This window comes from Eublepharis macularius, chromosome 15, assembly GCF_028583425.1.
Source record: "Eublepharis macularius isolate TG4126 chromosome 15, MPM_Emac_v1.0, whole genome shotgun sequence".
NCBI classification, from domain to species: Eukaryota; Metazoa; Chordata; class Lepidosauria; order Squamata; family Eublepharidae; genus Eublepharis; species Eublepharis macularius.
In genome coordinates this window covers 51420687-51439976 of record NC_072804.1, presented here as the reverse complement: position 1 = coordinate 51439976, position 19290 = coordinate 51420687, and the positions used below count along the sequence as shown (strand labels likewise).

At 49.0% G+C, this 19290-nt stretch overlaps 1 protein-coding gene across 2 annotated transcripts in view; it reads right to left on the bottom strand.

Moving 5' to 3' along the window:
- The window catches only part of ERF (ETS2 repressor factor), a 29840-nt gene that overhangs the window by 6708 nt on the left and 3842 nt on the right, over positions 1 to 19290 (bottom strand). Inside the window, exon 2 of one of the 2 annotated variants that reach the window (XM_054999947.1) lies at positions 17989 to 18071. In XM_054999947.1, coding sequence (XP_054855922.1) covers positions 17989 to 18049 — 61 coding nt within the window. In that variant the 5' untranslated portion in view covers positions 18050 to 18071. Of the gene's footprint in view, positions 1 to 7696; positions 7764 to 17988; positions 18072 to 19290 lie in introns of those variants that run through there. The other variant, XM_054999948.1, reaches the window with a different exon arrangement.

The following is a 19290-nucleotide window of genomic DNA, read 5'->3' as shown; positions in this document are numbered from 1 at the left end:
CTAATATGTTGGGGGGGGGGACCAAAACACCCAAGAAAGAGGGGAAGGGTGGAAGGAGGGAGTGGGGAAAGAGGAGAAGAAGGAAAAAAACGAGCAGCTCAAGAATTCTGGGAAGAATCAGCTCCATTATGGCCAAGAGGGAAGCATCAACATGTTGGGAAGGAGGGGGATTCTTTGTACCACGTTCTCACTAGGCAGGCTTGGGGGGATGGTTCGGGGCTGAGGTCAGCAGCTCTCAAACAAGGGGCCCTTTTTTTTCCCAGCCACGAGGCAGCAGGCAAGCCCAACTCCAGAGCATTCCTTTGGGGGGAGGGGGAAAGAGAAGAGGCTGCGCGGCCGCTCAGAAGCTGGAAACACATGTTCACACACACAGAAGCCCGAAGTGTCCCGTGCATCCCCCACCACACCGTGCCTTCTTGCACCCCCAAGAGTCACGGCTGCAGGAGGCACAGAAGGGTAGAACACATCCTGGCATCTCCCCCCGGCACCAAGCCTGGGGCGTTCCCACTGGGACTGCATCGCTGCCCCTTTCTCTCCTTTGGGAGCCAAAGTTCTCGCCACTCTCCCCCATCCCGTCATAAACAGGAAGTCTTCAGTGGAGACAATAGGCCACCCTCCACACAGGCACATGCTTCACCCAGGGCTTACTAAACAGAAGTGGCTCTCCCAGAAATTTTGGCGAAGAGGAGAGAAAGGTGGAGACGCCTCTTCCCCGGGGTTTTATGGGACCCTGATGCCACCAAAGACACAAACCACCCCAAACTCCTCCAAAGACAGGCCGCCCTTAATGCAAACCAGTCTCTGTTGCCTGCTCACCCAGGCAGGGCAGGGCATAAGGAGACCCCCCACTTTCCTCTTTCCCGCTCCATCCCACACACATACCCTTCTCTTATATCTCTCCTTGGCTGAAATTGCTGAGCTTATGCCCAATGCGTGGGGGGGGGGGTGTCTGTGAGCTTTGCCAGGGGGGGAAGGGAGGAGGCGGAGGAGGGGGGGGCTGTGGTTTCCCATTTCCCAAACCCCAGGCGCTCTGAGCCCATCAATAATTCAGGGCCCTGTAATGGAGGCCGGGGACTCGGGCGCCGGCTCAAGGGCACCGGTGGAGACGGAGCCATTAAGGTGGTGATGTCATCTCGAGGGGGGGTGGGAGTGCTGGAGACGGTCCTGCACACACACACCCCACCTTTGGCAGGGCAGGGAGTATGCCTGCAAGCGTACACCACATGTGCTCTCTTCCTCTTTGCCCACCAGTCCACTCCCAGATCAAGGAAGGGGTGAAGAAGTCTACCCCAGGCAGCCGGTAGGGAGTTGTGCCCCCCAACACCAGAATAGCTGAGCATCCTTCTCACCCACCGGCTTGCTCCTTGGCACCATAGGGCCTTTTTGCAAACAGAAACCACCCTGCCCCCCCATGTACCAGTCTCCAAGCAACAGGCAACAGCAAGGGAGACAGAAGCTAAAAATAAACCGGAGGAAGAGAAAAGAAACAGCGTGAACCGGGCAGTACCCCAAGGGGAAGCAGGGAGAGGCACCCCACAACTGAAACGTACTTGATTCCCACTCCCCCAGTGATCAAGGTGTCCCACTGTTCACAAAACTGAATACAGAAGAGTCCACGCTCTCCGGCAGCTGCATCTCAGTGCCATGGAAAAAAAGGGGGGGCAGTGTTTATGGGGGAATAGTTCGTCCCTCTCCCAACTGACTTTGGTTCTGGAAACCAAGGGGGGCTTGGGCAGGCATGGTCTTTGCAGGACCTGAGAAAATGATGCATGGGGGTTCTATTAGCATGGGGGGGCACCAAGGGATGTAAGACTTCGTGTCCGTTTTCCTCCCTCCCTGACAGAAAATCTCCCCCCTATGCATGCTCTACACCCTGATCCTTGCTAAGTTGGTTCCCCCACCCGCACCCAAGTGGGTGGGCTGCATCCCTTCTTCCGTCCTTGCAACCTGGGGGTGAAGGAGAATGGAGTAAGACCAGCTGCCCCCCCCACACACACACTCCTCCCCCAGCTATAGCATCTGAGTCAGCCCCACTTGCACACACATGGGCCTGTTCTTGCTAATTAGCAAGGCGGTGGGTGAAGGGGGGGCCGCTCTGACATCAGCCGCCTGCCGAGATCCAAACATCGCAGGCTGTGAATGGGCTTTCTGTTCTTCGGCTGGTGCTACCAGATACGCTGGTGTGTTTCTGCTCTCCTCTCCCCCCTCCCCAGCCTCTCTCCCCAAATGGAGTTCTCTCGGGGTGTAACAGGGACCGAGGAGCACCCACCCTCACAGTTATGCCAAGATTCACATGACTGTGACAATAAGGGTAATCCTCTCTGTGTATAACCCCCCAGAACTTCGTAACAGGACCCTTATGGAGCTTCAAGTCAAAAGATCTCTTGTTCTAGGCCCTGGTTCACCCTCTAACATTAAGTGCACGTGTCCACGTACCACATCTTACCTATGGCGTGCCCCATAACACTCAACGGCCATGCAGTCTTTAACAAGGACAGTTTTCATGGATAGCTGGTAGTGTTGTGACACATGCAAGGACAGACACTTAATCCAAGAATGTACGGACCACTGTACTTACTAGCGATGCGACACTGAGTTCCAAGGTGTTGTGTGAAGAGCTGAGCACCAATAACAAAGTCTGGACCCGCCAAGGGAATCTAGCACCCATCACTTTTACACTTTTGTGTATCAAACCTCACGTGTGCCACAAAGGTAAGCAAAGAGAAAATTGGGTTTGTTTGTAAACCCTTTATTTCTTAGTGCATAGGGCAGCCCTGTTCCTTAGTGCATAGGGCAGCGCTTAGTGCATAGGGCAGTCCTGTTACCTAATTTTTAAACTGGGGGGGGGGGGACGACGACGGATAAGTACAAGAACCAATTTTCTGCACTGCGTAACATGTCTTTTAAGATTCCTTCAGGTGGGTAGCCGGTTTGGCCTGTAGCAGAAAAGCAAGATTCGGGTCAGAAGGGAGCTCTGACTCTCAAAAGCACATACCCTGGACATCTAGTTGATCTTTTAGGTGCTACTGGAACTGGATCTTGCTCTTTTAAAGATTCCTGTAACTTTAGTCCTATTACATTGCTCATCGGATGTCTCACTGTATTGACTGCATCGACTCACACTATGTAAACAAACCAACTTGAGTCTTGATGAGTAAGATGGGCTATAATAAAATGTTTTTTTTAAAAAACCGAAAAGGCTTGATCTACCCCATTAATAAAAGTGTAGAATGCTTGCTACGGGGACACAGAGAGAACAGGGCCTGAAAGAGAGCAAACTCTTCCCTCCCCCACACATGTCCAGGCTCTGTCCTGCTGTTTAGATTCTCACCAGCTAACACCCTTCCAGGAACGCACCAGGCGCATTCCTCTTCCCATGGTGGGGCTGGGAGAAAAGGGGGGGGGGGTGAAGAAAAAAAAAAAGGATGTCTAGGAGCAAGCAGTTCACATATGAATCCACACATACCCCCATCACTGATCAAGTTGCAAAGATTTTACGCCCCCCCCTCCAATAAAATGTTTCAGGGAGGTTGCTTTTCTCCTTGAAGAAACAGACTACTGCGTTATCCACTTACACCCCCAAACCTAGGAACCCAAAGTTTGGTAATGTCACCCACTCTTGCAGTCTCAGTCCTAGAGCATGCCACCCAGAGGATCAACTCAATGCGCTCTGAAAGCATCTTGGATGCTCTCCCATTCTAGTCCCAGTCCCTCTCTTCCAAAGGGGAAGAGGCACAGACAGTTCTTCGCCCCCCTTCCCGCCCACCCCCCTAGTGTTACCGCCATGTCTCCACCAACTCAGCCACCTAGTTTGCCAACCTAGGGAGGGAGGCAGTAAAAACCACCGTCTGTTGGCTGGCACTGCCCCCAGGCCTGGCACGAACCGCCCGCAGCCCAGAGCCAAGGGGCGGGGAAACACTGGCAGTCTGTACCACTGAGACTGTGACAGGTCTGTGTACCACCCACATACCCCAAGCCATATCCTCTCCTGAGCCCCAAGGAGGGAGGCAGGGTGCACACACGGCGGCACAGAGATTCTCTAATCTTTTTTTTTTATGGAACCCAGATGCCTCTCATCTTGGGAACAAGACTCCGCATGCCTTCACGGCCAAAGGCAAGGCCACCCCGCCATCCCTTTGCCATGCACCTCTCCAGGGAACCAGCAACCACAGTTGCATCCCCGACACAGAGGGAAACCACCTTCTTCCCAGCCTCCCTCTCGGAGGGTGCCCCAACCAGGAGTGCGACAGGGGGCCTTGCTTCGGAGAAGGCCAGCGCCTGCACACAATGCAAGGAGTGTTTGCTACCCCAGCTCTGGCTTCCCACTTTCTGTGCATCAGGCTGCTCCAGCCAAGCCCGGCCCTCCACGCGTATTTTCCACTTTTCCTAAGAAAGAGAGAGAAAGTGTGTGTGTGTGTGTGCTGAAAACGGCTCCTGCTTGCCAGCAACTTTTTAAAAAAAAATTTCAAAGTGTAGCTGAAAGGGGACTCCATCTTAAAACACTTCACCTCCTTTTGTCTGGTTTACTAACTGAGCTCTAGCTCTACAGAGAACCGCCCCCCCCTTCCCTCCCTTCAAGGAACTATGGTCTATTTTGGAGAGGATGTTCTATGATTATTTGCTGAGGGATTTCCTGGAAGACAGCAAAAGGGGGGGCGGGGAGAGAAAAAGAAACTGGAAATTAAGTTGATATCTCTTTAAGTCACCCCCCCCATACACTCCAAACCACATCACCCCTGTGACTAATCCTAGGAGCCAGAAGCTAAAAGGGCTGGAATTCAATCCAAAGCTTCAGAGAGGGGGGGGGGCCTTAATATTACATCACTCCCCAATGCCAAGAGCTCCTTAAAGCTGCATGCACAAGTACACCATTCTCTGGCTTTTAGTGAGCAAGAGGGGGGGAGGGGGGGTGCATGCACGCACACACACTCACCAAAGCCACATCAGAGAATCTCTGCATGCAGTATGCCAGCAGAGGGTGGGAAGGAAGCTTGAACCAGACACCCCTCCTTCTCTCCCCCCCCCATCGCCACACAGAATGTATGGCTGCAAAAACAAAGTGATTTTTTTCCACCAAAAAAAAACCAGACTCTGGAAAAATTAAGTGCGGCTGCCGGGATCTTAGCTGGGCACCGTGTGCGTGCGGCAGATTCCAACATGAGAGTTAACGCTGCAAAGATTTTATTTTGTTAGTGGCTTGGGCGAGGCCCAGGAATTATTATTAGGGTGGGTTTTTTTTTCTTCTCTTCTGAAACAGACGCCCAAAGTAAAGAACTTTCCCAGAGTTTAAGGAGGAAACTAGAAAGAAGTTTGCAGTAACCGAGGCAGCTCTGGAGGAGGTGCGAGGGGAAAGACAAGTCTGAACAGAAGCAAAAGTACTTGAAAAAAAAAAAGACAAGATTCCAGGAGACAGACAACCGGAGGGGGGGGGGAGAGGGTGGCGCCAGGGGGATGGTGTGCAGGCACTGAACAAAACCAGAGTGAGAGAGGAAGGGGAAGGGGGTGGGGAAACGGGGAGGAGGAACGATTCTGACCCTTCTTCAGAGCTCAATGCAAATAAATAAATAAATGCAGACCTGCTGCCCAGCCAGCCCCCACCCCAGAGAACTTTTTTAATTAAAAAAAAAATAAGAGCCATTTTCAAACAAATTGTTTCTCCACCTCCTAATGCAAACTCAGCTTCGCCCTTCTCTTACCCGTCCCCCATTTCCCCCCCCCAAGAGCAAAGTCCACCATGACCCTTCACACTTATCCTCAAAGGAAGCCATTTTCAGAAGTCCCTAAAAAGAGAGAAAAGTCTAGTTCAATAAAAGTGTCCCCCCCCCACCCCCCAAGTCTTTCCTGGTTTCTATTAAGAAAGGCAAGGGATATTTCTTTGATTTTTTTTTCAGTTGTGGGGGGAGAATGAGTTATAAGGACCTCTCCCCTTTTTAAAGGAGGGGGGTTAAAGTCCAGGGTTAAAGTCCAGCCTTTTAAGGTTGGAGATTAACCTCCCCCCCCCCCCACAAGACAACAGTCAGGGCCAGATTTAAGGTGGCATGGTGTGAAAAAGAACAGAGGACGGCATCACCTTTATCCTTTCTTCCTCTTTCTTCTACCCTCCCCTCCAAGAAGGGGGTATTTTTCGGCATACTCGGCTAACCCAACATGCTCTAGCCTGAAAAGAAGTGGGGGGAGGAAAGGAAAGAGAGACTTCCCCCCAAACCACCTTAACCCCACGTTGTTTGTCGGAAACAAAAAGTTCCTTTTTCGAATGTCGAATTTCCAGTTCGGAACAGCTTGGCAACTTTTTTTCTCCACCCCCCCCCCGCCTTCACTCCCCCCTCTCCGCCAACACACACAGGCACTGCGATCCACTGTGACCGATTCCCACCCACTCGCCAACTAGATTCTCCAGATTCTCGAGTGTGGCGTGAGTGGGGGGAACAAGGAGGAGGGAAGAGGAAGAGACTGGACCCCCCCCCCCACACAAACAGTGCATAACCCAGGAGGGATGGAGAGGCAACACACGCATGTCTCATTGGCGGGGGGGGATCACTTTTGCAGTGGCTTCCAAGTGGGACGGAAGAGCCCCCACCCAGAATATACAAAGCCTAGTCACATCGCCCCCCCAGCACTTTCTCACTCGCCTTTTCCGCGTGCACACGCAACGTGGCGCTTGAGAGCCCTTGCAAGGCTTTCTCAACCGCCCCCCCCTCGATCAGCCCCAAATGCAAGAATCCAGATTCAATGCAAACATTTATTCCGTGTGGAAAGCTTGCAAGAAGTACGCCCCCCCCCCGAAACACTCCCCAACCTTGGTCCCAGGCCTTTTGCACAATTGTTTTCCAACTCCCACCCACCCCTCTAGCTGGGGCCTGCACAGCCCCCCACTCGATCCCCATTCATTCTCGAGCCTGCCAGCGCCCCCCCCATTGCAAAAGTGAAGGGGGGACTGAAGCCCCCAACAGAATCCGGGGAGGATATTGCCCCCCACAGCACCACCCCTTTGCAAAAATCTGCCCCCACCGCAGTCCTCCCCCCCCCAACAGAGACCCAAACAGCCTCCCTCTTCTCCCCCCCCCCCCCGGGCGCAAAGCCGAGCAACAGCAAAGCAACTCGGGCAGCCAAATGCAACAGGTCCCGGCAGCTCCTTGCAAACTCCAGCGGAGCCAGGAGGAAGGGGAGGGGGGGCTGCCTCCGGGGCTCGCTCTCCTTGCCCCCCCTTTCTTTGCAATCCCCCCCCCCCGCTTTCTTTCGGCGCTCCCCCTTTCCTTGCAAAGGATCTCCCCCCCCTAGAGATTTGATGGACAGGAAATAAAGAGTTACGCCTCCAATAGCAGCCAAGGATGGACTCTTGAGTGGGGGGGGGCGAGAGAAAAGGGAATTTTTTTGTACAGAACTTCCCCTACTCCCCTTCTCCTTCGCCTCCATTACAGCCTCTCCCAAGAACCAGAACCCAGAGCCAGAACCGAGGTAGGGGGCGCAGAAAGAGGCGATCCCCATAATACAGCCCCCCCCCAAGGATCAAAGATTTTCCCTGCTGCTTCCAACCCCCCCATACCCTTTTATCCATTGCACCAAAAAATCCACACACTCGACCCCTTCCCCCCCAAACCAACTTCCTTCTCTCCTTGCAACTTTCCACCCACGTGTCGTGCCCCCCCCCATCCCCTCCAGGGTGGGCTCCCCACTCCGGGCCCCGCTCGGCGCCCACCTGCGTCCGCCGGGGTCTTCATGGCTCCTGGCGCGCGCAGCCTCCAGCCGCCGGGTCGCTCTCGGGCTCTGGCCCCCCTGCCTGCCCCCCCCCTCCGCCTCATATGGAGCCGGGACGCCCACGCCCCCCTGTCGTACGTCACCGCCGCGTCGCCATGGCCACGCCGGGCCCGCCCCTCCCTCCCCAGCCCGGCTCGGCTCCGCCCCCAGGAGAGGAGGGGAAGGTGGAAAGGGGAAAAAAAGAGGGAGATTACAGAGAGCAGGCTGCACGGTGCAATCCTGCAAAAAGTTATTCCAGCTTAATCTCATTGATTTCAAAGGGTTTAGGCTGGAGGAGCTCTGTTTAGGATTGCACTGGGAAGAGGGGTGGAAGTTTTTATTTATACACGCTTTGCAAGGAGGGGGGGGCGCTACAAACGTGGGAAGGTGCGCACTCCTACAGACTCCAGAACCCTGATGCCATTGGCTGCAGGCACCCTTTGCACAAAACATTGAAAGAAAGAAATAAGGATCCTTCACCAAGGTAACCCAAACCGGTGCCAAGGAAAGCTGAGTCTTGCAACCTAATGGTGCGATCCTAAGCAGAGTTACTCCAGTCTAAGCCTGTTGGTTTCAAGGAGCTTAGACGGGAGTAACACTGTTAGTAAACCAAATGCATGCACATGGGGGGGGGATTTACATAATTGACAGTGCAATTCTGAGTAGAGTTTCAATGGGCTTAGGCTGCAGTAAACTCTTTTTAGGGCTGCACGGTCAATTAGGCAATAAGCTAGCCGACCTTCGGAACTCACTGTCACAAGATGGAGGTGCATGATTTGGGTCTAGAAGCGACTTATCTTTAAGATTTGAGCACAGTAGAACCTCATCTTTAGCAGAGAGCTGCTGTAGCAAAGTGACTGGAGTATGAATTATTATGAGAGTTGCTGTAGCATAGTGGCTAAGTGGTTGGATTGCCAATCACCACACTGCTGGTTCGACTCCCACTCCTGCCGTGAGCTCCACAGGTGGCCTTGGGTAAGTCACTCTTCTCAGCCCAGTTCCCCAGCTGTATTGTGGGGATAATAATAACATTGACTTTGCTCACTACCCCCTTAGCAGGGCACTAATCTGTCTAGAAAAGCAAGATATAAGTATAATTATTTATAAAGGTGCTACTGAATCCAAAGGTCCAGACCAATCCAGCTATCTACTTGAAATTATCAATTTGGAGACGGTGGCCACCAAATTAGATGGCTTTTTAAAAATGGGGGTGGGGGAGAATTAGACAAATGTGCAGAGGAGCAGTCTCTGGACAGCTATTTAGCCCTAACAAGCTAAATGGAGCCTCCATATCCACAAGCAGCATGCCTCTAGAGACCAGTTGCTTGGGGGCAAACTGCAGGGAAGAGGAGTTTCCTTCATGCTCCACCCTATTGGTTTCTCAAAGGCAGAAAGGGCTGCGTCAGTGCTTGGTTTTCGTGGCCCTTCTTACAGGCCCAGGGTAATGCCGATCGCCACCTTGGGGTCGGGTAGCAATTTTCCACGGGCCAGTTTGGCTAGGGATCCTGGAGGTGTTTCACCATCTCCTGGGCATGGAGCAGGGGGTCACTGGGGCAGTTGGGGGGGAGTCGCTGTGAAGTTCCTGTACTGTGCAGGGGGTTGGACTAGATGACCCTAGAGGTCCTTTCCAACTCTATGATTCTATGAACTGGCGGCCAAGTTTTGGGCACAGGGTGCTGGACCACTTAGATCTTTGTTCTGACAGAGAAGGGTTCCTTATTTCTGAAGTGCTTAAGAGCAAGAGAGATGTTATTTGTTGCCGTCGATGTATAATATTTCTTTTAATTTTTCTTAAAATTTCCCTGTGCACTAAACGCGTATTGAAATGCTAAAACAAAAAACTCCTCTTAGTCATCATACCAAAATTAACACTTACAAATCATAAAAAAATAAAAAGGTCTTGCCCTGGTGACACAAGCTGCCAGTGTCTTTTAATTGCACGGTCTCTGCCCTCAAGGAAGTTGCAATCTAAAATCTGGTTCCATGGTTGGCAACCAAAGGAGGAGACAGTAACGGGCTAAGAGCGGAAATTCTACTGAAAAACATACTGAAGAACATGTATTTAGTACTAATGCTGAATTCTTTAAGGGAGCAGAGACCTTTGAATCAATGACAGAGTGAAGGTTATAGGTCTGGTGGAGAGACAGGGAGGTGTGCGAGAACATGAGGGTCTGTACAAAACTGTTACTGAACACATGTCGCTGGGGAAATTACTCCATAATTACTGGGCCAACACTAAGAAGGCACTGCCGTGGTGGCTCAGCGGTCCTACCATCTTAATCAACAGCACCCAGCCTTTGTTGCTGGTCTCAGGGAACAGGATGTGATGGACAAAGATTTATGCTACTTTTTCTACTTACAAAAAGAGGTACAGAGCTGCACAGAAGTGCTTCCCATCCACACCACCACAACTTCAATCCCTGCTCTTCACCCCTAAGCAATAAGCCACATCCATATATTGTTCCCAAGTGTATCTTCACAGCCTTGAGGACTAGAAACCTGCTTTGAAACGGAAGCCAGAAGGGTTTTCAGGTGGCTGACTTTTGCAAGCAATGCTAACCGCGAATGCCTATGCATACCGCAAAGACCGAACACCTGACAAAAGTCAAATAAATAATACAACCCCACATGGTAGGTTAAGCTAGAGAGCTTGAGACCTTGGTAAGTTAACCCACTCACTGTGAATATTGACAGACCAGGATTTTAAAGTGGCTTCCAGAGGTTCTCTGCATTATATGGGGAGGGAATGGGCTACCTGCGGATCAGAGATGAAGGGGAACAAAACTTGCAGCAATTTATACGAGTATAGGATAGAGCTGTGTCTGAGGAAGGCCTTGGAGGAAAACATTAATGGCTCAGTAAGAGTATTTTTTTAAAACACACACACAATCCAAAACAAAGGCACAAGTGACTCAGGGGAAGAGGAAAGAACCCAAAACTTCTGGGAATAGCCTGGAGGGATAAAGAGAGGATACAATACAGATAAGATAAAAGGACAGGGAAGAATGCTCAGACAATGCTCTATTGGGCACATGATGCTATTATGTTTGTTAAACCTAAGCAGGTCACAGCATAGATTGGAGACAACCTAATCAGGGCAGGCTCAACCATACAGGCAGACTAGGTAGTCGCCTAGGGCGACACAACATGGGGGAGCCCTATATGTGGTCAAAGTAGCAGAAGGCATGCTGCTTCTGGTATAGCTGGCTCCCCAGACAAATGGGGTGGGGGGGTCGTGCCTCAAGAATCCTCTGTTGCACAAGAAAGGGGTTTATGCTCGGTTCCTACTGGAACGCCCCCCACTCACCCCTCTCGGTGTTTGAAAGAGAGAGAGAGAGAGAGAGAGAGAGATTGTGTTGGGCCCCATGCAAGACACTCTGAAATGCAGAATATAGGGAGCCAAACCACACAGGGTAGATGTCGCCTGGTCAATCCCTGTCTCTCTGTAAAAGCAGGAATATTAATGGATTTTATTGTAAGCGCATCTTGGGTAGAAGGCAATACTTAAGGTGTGTACGTCTGTATGGGGAGGGGGGGAGCTAAGGTAGAACTGAGAAGGTGCCTAGAAAAATTAGGGATGGGAAAGGCAGAAGTTGCTTGTTCCTAGGCCACGGGGCATGCAACAGGCGCCAACAGATCTGCAGGAATGCAAGAGCAGGGAGGGATCCCTGCCCGGGCACGTTGGGAGAACATGGAAGATTCCATCTTCTGTGCAGACAGGCAAGAGACACAATGACCAAGAGCCGGAGGGAAGAGCGGGGACAACGGGCAGAGCCTATGGGAAGGAAAGATTCTGTCCACGTTCCCATAAACTTGGAGCTTGACCCTGGCTCCTGCCTTCCACTCTTATGAAAGGAAGGCCAATTGTGCAGAGCTCAGATTACAGATTAGGGGAGCGGAGGAGGGGTGAAGAAGGGGCACACAACTGCTCGAGCGTATAGCACAAGGGGAAGAATGCCCCCCCTAAAGAATCAAGAACCACCATTAGGAACCACCGTCAAGCTGGCTCCTAAAGGCAACATCGGATGGACATTTGTGCGAAACTGGAGGGAGGTATAAATTCCAGCAGGCATCCTGTCCTGAACATGTGCTTTGAAAGGCACTTGTGGTCCCATTCAAGAGTTTCTCCAACATAAGTGTTCAAATTCTGTGTTCAAATTCAAATAAGTGTTCAAATAAGTGTTCAAATTCAAATAAGACAATAACGTGCAGCGGCCCCTGATCACAGAAGGGATAGTTGTATCATCTAAACATTCAAGTGGTGCACAGGGCATATTATAGGGCAAGAGAAAAAATACATATAGAAATACATATTCCAAGACATAAATATGGGGAATGAGAACACATGCAGGATAAATGTCCTTCTGGGATACATGCTCAAGTGTAGGGCTTTTTTCTGGCTGGAACGCGGTGGAACGGAGTTCCGGCACCTCTTGAAAATGGTCACACGGCCAGTGGCCCCACTCCCTGATCTCTGGCATGGAGGGCAATCTAAACTGTCTGGAGATCAGGGGCCGGGGCCACTGGCCATGTGACCATTTTCGCCGACAGCGAATTAAACTTTTAAAAACTCCCCCCTTGTTCCAGCTGACCAAAAGTGACATCATTGTGCGGTCCTGGGAGTGTGCGCACACTTTGCGTGCATGCATGTAGTACCAGGGGCACCACCACCTGCCAGGAGTTGCCCCCTGGTGGTACCCACTGAGTTCCACCACCTCTTTTCCCAGAAAAAAAGCCCTACTCAGGTGAAAAGCAAGACAGATCTTCCCACTACACCTGTTACTGCCCTCAAATCAGTGACAGATTTGGGTAAGCACTGGAGAGATTTTTTTTTTAGCAGTCTGGATGCATTCTTTTTCTCCTTAAAGGCACAGCATCCTGCCAATTGCAGCTTTAAGAGGAAAAAAAAGAGGAAGTTTCTAGTCTTTGTGATCATTAAGATAGGCTTTAAATACTTTTTTTTTTTTAAAAGATCCAAATTTCAGCCCAATAACATGTGCGCTAAGGCCTGGTAAAATGTTAGAAGCCTCGCCCAAGGGCCTTCAGATTCAATGGCTTTTTAACTTACATTTTTTCCACTCCACCCCAAGAGAGTAAACAGTAATGGTACATAGTAGTAGTTCTGGGAGGGATTTACCTGGAAAACTAGACCAAGCCAGAGCTTAAAAGGGGCCTACGGGGACAGGGGGGCATGCTGGACAGACAGGCCGGTTACAAAAATGGTTTGCAAGACTCGATAATCAAACCCAACAAGAAGGGACTAGGGGTTTGCTTATTAAAAAGGTCCTTCAATGTTCTAATGCTGAAAATCAGGAGCAAATAGTGGGGAACAGAGTACAGTATTAGCATCACACTGAATTAGAACTTCCCCAGATATTCCGATCTGGCTACAGCCACAGACAGGAAATTGCACCAGATGGACCTCTATTCAGATAGAGGGGCTGTGTTTATCTCGCCAGGGCTGGAAGAGTCACACAGAAAACGCGAGCCCTAATTCTGCCTGGCCAATAGGATTAGGCCCAAACAGCCAGTTTTCTCATTTGTGCTTTTTGGGACGAAGCAGGTCCAATTGTGCAGGCCTGGATGCTGGACTTCAAGAGTAAGTTTATTGTGGCTTTGGACTGACCAAAGCTACAGTCTAAAGTACTGCCGCTAAAGATAAGCAAGTTCGGTTCCACTAAATGCATGGATGGGAGAACCTTGTGGAATGATACACAGGCCACTGCATTCCTCAGAGAGAGGGCAGTACCAACAGTGAAAGAAACAGGGCTTTTTTTCAGGGGGAATGCGGGGGAACGGAGTTCCGGAACCTCTTGAAAATGGTCACATGGCTGGTGGCCCCGCCCCCTGATCTCCAGACAGAGGGGAGTTGAGATTGCCTTCCGTACTGCCGAGTGGCGCGGAGGACGATCTCAACTCCCCTCTGTCTGGAGATCAGGGGGTGAGGCCACCAGCCATGTGACCATTTTCTCTGAGGGCAACCCACTGAGGTCCACCACCTCTTTTCCCAGGAAAAACGCCCTGGAAAGAAATATCATCCAAGGGTACCTATGTAATAGGTCGGGCCAATATTACAGAATCATCTTCCTAGGTTCATTCAAATTCATTTGGGGCAGCTTTCAGCCGTTGCTAAAACAAGCACTTTTTCCATTGAAATTTTGGAGCGAATCGCTTATCTAGTTTTTAATCCACATGCCATCATCGATTTGTTGTCGCAGTTGTTCTTGGGTTCGTTGGTTCTTGTTGGAGGCAGCCATTCTGAGGTTTTCTCTTGAGACGCTACTTCACAATGCATCAAGGTGAAAGAGGAATCAGAAGTTGTGGAGGAAAGACATTCCTTTCAATTTAAATTGGACTGACCAAAGCTACAGCCGGAGAATATGAGATTTTCAGTCCAGGAGGCCAAATGTCAAAATGCAGATTGTAAATTCAGGTCTGAAAAGATGTAATAATGGTAAGGGCTTGATTCGGGCAGCTCAAGAAACTGCAGTTTGTTTAAACTGTGTTTTCTGCAACAAACTCTAGTAAGTTGATTTGCCCTCTGTAACATATCCTGGTTGTAAACCCTTGTTGGTCTGCCTCTCTTTCATCTGCCAGAAGTCAGGATTCCACAAAGTGCCGTATGACTCAGGCAACCGTGGTTTGTGAATTCCAACGTCCCACCAAACCACACCTAGTACAAACGGTGAGTAACTAAACAGCTACAAAAATTTCATTTGAAATGTAGGTTTGGTGCCTGTTGACCCAACTTTGCCCCTGCACAAATGTTTTGGGCTCTTAGCATTCAGATGCCAAAACTAACTGAAGTTTGGCCAAACTGCAGGTTACAAACCATGCATTTATCACAATGTCTGAATGCAGGTCAGTTCTGGAGGTAAGATTTGATGCTCCAGTTTGGCGGCTTTCAAACTGTACTTTGAAGAATGCTGAGGAACTGATCATCTCTTGAAATTAACTATCTCAAGATTGTTTTATCAATAGACCAAGAATGGAGAAATCCTCAGGGCCTGGTCTTCCAGGTACTGCTTTCAATACTGGTGCCTAGAGATTTGAAACATTTTTTCAGCTTATGCAAGGCTGGCTCCTAAAAGTTTGCCATATTTCCTTCTGACAACCTAGAGATTGCTCTTTCAACTTGCTCCCAAATTAGAGCTATCTGTTGGCTCAGCGGCAGTGCTGAGATATTTATTCCTGGATTTGTATTTTCCACAGATATCTGCATGACCTTCCAATGTGGAGAACCAACAGCCATTGCTTTCATGAGCTTCTAGGGATACCAGGCCCATCACGGCCGGAAAGCGGACTAGACAAACGTCAGCCTCATCCAGGAAAAGCAATTTTTCTAGCCCTTTGTCCCCAGCATGCATACAGGAGAGACGTGTGTGTTCCAAGAGCCAACTTTTTTTCCCCTATGTGCATTTTAGGAACAGGCCCATAATGCTACATCTGGTGCAACATCTGTGTGAGTCTTTAAGCATGCAACACATGCGTGACTCCATCTGTTTGAACAAGAGGTTTGGAAGGTGGGATTAAGGTTGCAACCTGACAGGTTCCTAACCTGCCCGACAACTGCAGCTTGAGGCCTTTGGTGTTTATCTTAGCTACAACTTGAAGTCACAAAACAGTTTAAGGAAAAAATCTGCATACCAGAAAACAAATTAAATCTGTGCAAATGAGCAGCTGTTGGAAAGCTGATAACCCCAGATAGGGTTAGAACGTTTGAGGAAAACCAGAGAGAACGCTAATGTTTTTGACAGCCTGCAGGCTCATCACATGTAATATTTCGACGGCATTTATTCTGACGCCAATTATTTTTACTCAGGAGTTTGTCATCAGACATTGTGCTGGGAGGAATCTTCAAGTTATATTTTGTAAACCACCCTGGGGACTTTTTCATTGAAAGGCGGCCTATAAATAAAGTATACTAGTTCAGAAAAATGTCTGCCGAGATCAAGAGGTTTTAAATTCCAGCAAGCGTGGCTAGGATCACACCTTTTCTGAATTACTTCTAGCCACTGTGTTTAGGTAGTTTCAATCTTTACCTTCAGGGACCGAAAACAAGGCAGTTAACTTTCAGTACTTAAGAACTTGGGGAGAAGGCAGAGGACAGAGCACCGGGTTTCTTGTGGGAGACCCGAGTTCAAATTTCATTCAGCTACGAAGGTTCACGGGGCTTGGGGTAAGTCACAAGCATACCTCAAATGGAGATAAAACAAGCTCTTGAAATCTGTAAAGGGATCTAATGGGGTAAGTTACTAGAGGAAGCTACAGTTAGTGCTACTCGTACCCTGAAAGAATGGGGACAAAGATCTTGGTGAACACTTAAAACTCAAGTTGTAGTAAGGCCCCAAGTTCAAGGATCTAAGACAGCAAGCCTAGAAGATTCCTACTTGCAACCTCAGAGAGGAACTAACTGTCAGATTCGTTGGTACTGACTGACATGGATCATTGACTTATTTCAATATAAGGAAGTCCTTTATGTACAGAGAAACGAGAAGTAATGTATACACATTCTTCTGTGGTGTTGGCATGTATACCGCACTGTGTATACATCATAGGGACACCATGCTATTATCCCTAATTATCTACGGCGCTTTTACCCTATACAGCGTTTTCTACTCAAACCTTTCAAAGGTTATTTACCCTTGCAATAACCTAAAAAGGTAAAAGTGCAGCTGGACCAAGACCAAAAGTCTAGGATAGGATTCTGTTGCCAGCAGTGGCAAGCTAGATGCCTTCAGGAAGCCGATTTAAGAATCTCCAGGCTTTGAGTTACCTGGATTCCACTGAGCTATCACAGTTAATAGCCGTCGGCTGGGTGATTATTTTTCTCCATTATTCTTTTTAAAAGCCCTCTAAGTTAGCAACTGCATCTTACAGCGGTGCCTACGCTAATTATGAACAGTATGAATTATTTCCCTTTTTGTGTGGACGCATGTCCTGAACCGGTCAAGAATAGGTCACTGTTACTCTGCTAGGGAGCTGTAACTGAAAGATAGTTATTGGCCCAAGGCCACTCCATGGGCAACCATGGCTAAGGTAGAATTTGAACACAGTTCTTTCAATCTAGGAGCATGCCTTTAACAACTATCTCTGAAGAAAGGCTGAAGAGTCTGGGACTTTTCAGTTTAGAAAAGGGACAACCAAGGAGGGACATAATAACAGTTTATAAAATTATGCACAGGGTAGAGAGAGTAGTTCTCCCTCTCTCATAATCCTAGAACTCGAGGGCATCCGATTAAAATGATAGGCAGTAGATTCAAGACAGACAAAAGGAAATACTTCTTTATGCAACAATTGATTAAGATGTAGAATTCACTGCCAGAGGAAGTAGCGAGGCCACAGGCAAAGACAGCATTAAAAGGGGATTAGAGAGAGTCATGGAGGATAGGTCTATCGGTGGCTACTAGCCATGGTGATTAAAGGGAACCTACACAGTCAGAGGCAGTGAACCCATGAATCCCTGTGAGACAGGATGCTGAACTAGACACAGCCCTGATTTGATCCAGCAGGGCTCTTATGTTCTTAATGTGCAATGCTCTCGTTGATGCGTTCAGCCAGTGTGTACATAGATCAGTGTGCGCGCAGACATGAACATCTCCCACAACCCCATCCCCGCGGAGACCTCCTTGCTTCTCTTCTCCAGGTCTCTGGGCTGCTAGCCCAGGGCCCAAAGGGGTAATTATAAAGGTGTTTGTTTTCGATTGCCTCATTTAGACACAAGTGGCTTTTGTTCAGCACAGAACCCGCCTCACCTCTGTGCATATGTGTGTGTATATATATGTATGTCTGATGCAACAGCCCAGCATTCAGAGTGAAAGATGTTGCCCACCCCCCTCTGATTAGTAAAAACTGCACTTCCATCATTGGGTACCAAGAGGGGAGACCTGGGAACGGGGTAGGGTGGGGTGGGGAATAACCCTCTTGAGCCACAGACTTTTATGGGGCTTCTCAACGTGTATCTCATAACTTTTACATCTCCAGGACGGCCCGGTCAAACGGAGGCCTGGACAATCCCCCGAGATTGACTCTTTCGAGGCAGCCAGGACTAAAATTAGAAGTACCGTTAATTAAGGGGGGAGGGAAGGGAGCAGGCCCAAATTACTCTTGGCTTTATTAATTATGGTGTTCGTAACACCTGGGGCAGCCATGTGTGTGCAATCAGTAGCAGTGGCGAACACTTGGGCAGATGGAAGTGGGATCTATCCAGGTAGGCACTAGAGACAGAAGAAAGATCTGCAAGGCCTACCGTACCTGGCCTCCAGTCCGCCACTCCATCCCGTTTGTTCACCGGAGATCGACATCGACAGAACATTCCAGAGCTCGGGAGACAGCCACTGTGCAAACAGAAGAGAGAATTAGGAGATGGACACAGAAAAGGAGTGGGGTTGAAGGGTGACCTGTCCTTCCAAAATATTGCCTTAGTTTCGAGGAGCATGCCTAAGCCCAGCAGATATTCCAGATTTCAGAAGCTAAGCAGGGTCGGCCTTGGTTAGTACTTGGAGGGGAGACCACAAAGAAAGATGGGGTTGCTATGCGGAAATGGAAATGACAAACCACTTCTGAAGGTCTGTTGCCTTGAAAACCCTCCGGGGTTGCCATATGTCACCTGTGACCTGATGGCACTTTACTCCCACCGCAGCTTGAGAGAAATAACACGGAGGCACCACGTTCTTGAAGTATCTATCAGAATGCGTGGGCAAACAGACACCGGATTCGTGCTGCCAAAGAGATGCGTGGGTCTTGGAGCCTTCGAAAGACGGTCTTGCTGAGCCCGCCCTGTGCCATACTTGGTCGCTGACCATTTGTAGCCAGTGCCACCTGGTCTTACAATGTTGTCTCAGAACCAGGGTGGATTTGATTTAAATCAAACTGATTTAAATCACGATTTAAATCACTAGTCATTAAGGCTTGATTTAAATCATAGTTTTCTACATAAAGACTAATTCTTGCTGGTATAACTTTAATATGCAAGTAGATGCCTGCCTTACCGATAGGTAAAGGAACTTCATTAAAGTATTCCCAAACTGGGTCTCTTTTACGGCCTGCTGCCATTATAGGTTTTTTCCTCCAAGGAAAGAATGTGATAAACCTCAGGTCATACACACAAAAGATCCAAAGACTTGTGCAGTATTGCGCTCAAAAAGTTTCACTTTCATTTTGTACTGCTTGCCCCTCCCTCCTCACACTTAGTTTCTTCTTGTGCAGATCTATTCCACTCCAAACAATCAGAAAAATATTGTTTCTATTCACTGAACTTCTTGAAACTTAGCACTGGAGGGGTTGATTCTGTCTTCATAGGTTTGCAGAACAATAGGATTAAGGTCTTTTTCTCAACTCTGTTCATGTTATAACATTTTTGCTGTGAAGAAGAGGCATGTGATCTCTGCTGAGCTGACACAAATTCAGTTTTGAGAACTGCAAAAGCAAGCATCTGTGATAATATCTTGTAGGCAGAGGAACTGCCCAATAATCTTACAAAAACCTCTGGAAGAACATGACATTGTGAATGGATTAATGGAATTTATTTACCAAAAAAATTAAACACATACAGCC